The following is a 2,232-nucleotide window of genomic DNA, read 5'->3' as shown; positions in this document are numbered from 1 at the left end:
GCTGACACTGAACCCGCCTCCTAAAGCTTTCTCTCACCAGATTCCTCATTCTGCTTAAAGATCCTCTGCAACCTTGTGCCCCTCCCAAGGGTCCCTGCACCTGTCCAAGAGAGAGGGCAGCCTGGCAACGGGCCTGGGCCCTGACCCTTGAGCATCAGGGTCTGGCCTGAATGGGGATGGGTGTTCACTTCTAGGATCCTGAGAGAGGCAACACTGCAGCTTTAAAGGTGTCAGGAGCTCACTGTCCCCGTTTGTCATGAAACAGTCTCTTCATCAAGGGCTAAATAAAGCACACTGACCACCAGGAATGGGGCTGCAAGCTTCTGCCCTGCAGTCTGCCTTGTCTGCACAGGGAGTGTGGGGACCATTAGGAGGAGGGTCTGATGTACATTTTTCTGCCAGTGGGTCTTCCCCTGCCCCCAGTCCTGCCCAGGCCCGGGGGGTCACTCTGAAGGCATCTGGCTCTTACCCTGGGCATCTCCTGCCTCTGCCCCACTCCTCCACTCCCACGGGGTGCCGAGTCTCAGCCCAGGCTGGAGTGGCCCAGGTAGGACAGCAGGCTTGGTGGTGCCTGGCCCCACAAACTAGTGGGTGGCACAGCGTGGATGTGGATGGAGACACCTCCCCTACAGTCTGTCCCTGGCATCTGTGACACATGTGTGGGATCCCTTTAGACTCCCCTGGGAGACAGCTGTGTCTTTGAAGGGGCACCATCCCTGGGTTCCCTCTGCCGTCACTGAAGGCAGAGTCTAGCCTCCCAGGGGCGGGAGGGGGAAGCAGAGTGCCCATCAATGCCCACTGGAGTTGGCCAGTGGAGGCAGCAGCCCATGGCACTGAGAGGGAAGGCCATGGACTGGACTGTTCCAATCACTGCCAGAGCCAGTTGCCATCTCAGCCACAAGCCCAGGGCCTCATGGCCACCCTTGCTGAGCTGTGCCCTGCCCTCCTTAAAGATTGTGAACGAGCTCCCCACTGGGGCACCCCTGACCAGCTCACTCTTCTTTTGTCTGCCCTGGCCCTGATGCTGGGGTTTGAGATATCAGAACTCACCAGAAACCGCCCTAAGCAGAGATCACTTTGGCTGCCACGCCCCAGAACCTCCCTTGGTTGGGAGCAGAGCAGTGCCCAGAGCCCAGAACCCGGTTTGAGTATGATCTTGGCTCTCAAGGGACAGGCCAGAGTGCCTCCAGGGGAAAGGGGCTGCCCACGCAGTGGGGGTTCAGAGGTCCCCTGGGACCCGCCCAGCTGACCCAGGCCTAGGGTGATCCGGAAGGGGAGCTGCCCTCCTCCTCCCTGGGCTCAGGAGAGGCTGTGAAGGCAGCTCCTGGGGTGCATCTGTGCTGCAGAGACAATTTCAGAATCAAGTCAAAGGACAGAGAGGAGCCAGATTCAGGCACCTGTGTGACCCCCACAGGTCTCTTCAAGCTCCAGGCCCCACTCCCTGTGACACAGGTGGGAAGCTCTTGAATGCCTCCCCGATGGAAGGGGCCGCACTCACAGACAGCACAGGGGCCCCCAGGCTCCAGGCCCCAGAGCCCGGCTGCTCACCTGTGATGGACAAGAAAGGGTCCCTGTCTCAGGAAGGTAGAGGCTGCCACCTCCTGGCCCGAGGACACAGCCTCCCAGAGGAGGGGCCTGCTTCTAAGTCCAAGTCCCACCCCAGCCGGATAACCAGGGGCAACTGCCCAGGTAAACTGAGACAGCAGCAGCAGGCAAGCCAGTGCAGAGCTGGGTGATCCGTAGTTTCATGAGCGGTGGCAGGTGGAACAAGGGCGTCATGGGCAGAGGGCTGGGCAGCTGCAGGTGGCATCCCTGAACCAGGGGCCTCCTGGTGGGTAAGGACGTTGTGGAGCGAGCAGGCGCACCTGGGACCCAGGAATTCACAGGAAGGAGAGAGGAAAAAGGAAGTCTCTGGCGGGTAAACACTGTCACATATGCATGCATACACATCCACGCCTGCACACGCGTCCGCACCCGCACACGCGTCCACGCCCAATCTCTTCCCTGGAAATAAAGCCAGGGGACACTAGGCCAGCTTGCAGTGGGGCCCAGCCCTTAGGACAGGCTCCTTGGTGGGGTAGGGGTGGGGGCAGCTGTCCTCCTGGGCCAGCTCCTTGGGGCTGAACCTGCGCTCTAGGAGCCTTCTAGGCTCCCAGGGGCTGGCACCACCTCCAGAGTAGGTGGGCAGGGCTGTGTGGGGTGGGCAGGGGCATGTGGGGTTGGCAGGGGTGT

At 61.0% G+C, this 2,232-nt stretch overlaps 1 protein-coding gene across 1 annotated transcript in view; it reads right to left on the bottom strand.

Annotated features, from left to right (window-relative positions):
• LOC105545348 (chromosome unknown open reading frame, human C11orf21) overlaps positions 1-2,232 on the bottom strand; it is an 8,091-nt gene that overhangs the window by 2,922 nt on the left and 2,937 nt on the right. The window contains exon 5 of the mRNA XM_011988258.1: positions 1,549-1,828. Within this exon, the coding sequence (XP_011843648.1) occupies positions 1,577-1,828 (252 nt within the window). The 3' untranslated portion in view covers positions 1,549-1,576. The remainder of the gene's footprint in view (positions 1-1,548; positions 1,829-2,232) is intronic.

The sequence above is a fragment of the Mandrillus leucophaeus genome, unplaced genomic scaffold, assembly GCF_000951045.1.
Source record: "Mandrillus leucophaeus isolate KB7577 unplaced genomic scaffold, Mleu.le_1.0 Scaffold325, whole genome shotgun sequence".
Lineage (NCBI taxonomy): Eukaryota > Metazoa > Chordata > Mammalia > Primates > Cercopithecidae > Mandrillus > Mandrillus leucophaeus.
The sequence above is the reverse complement of the archived record's forward strand: the minus strand, read 5'-3'. Positions and strand labels throughout refer to the sequence as shown.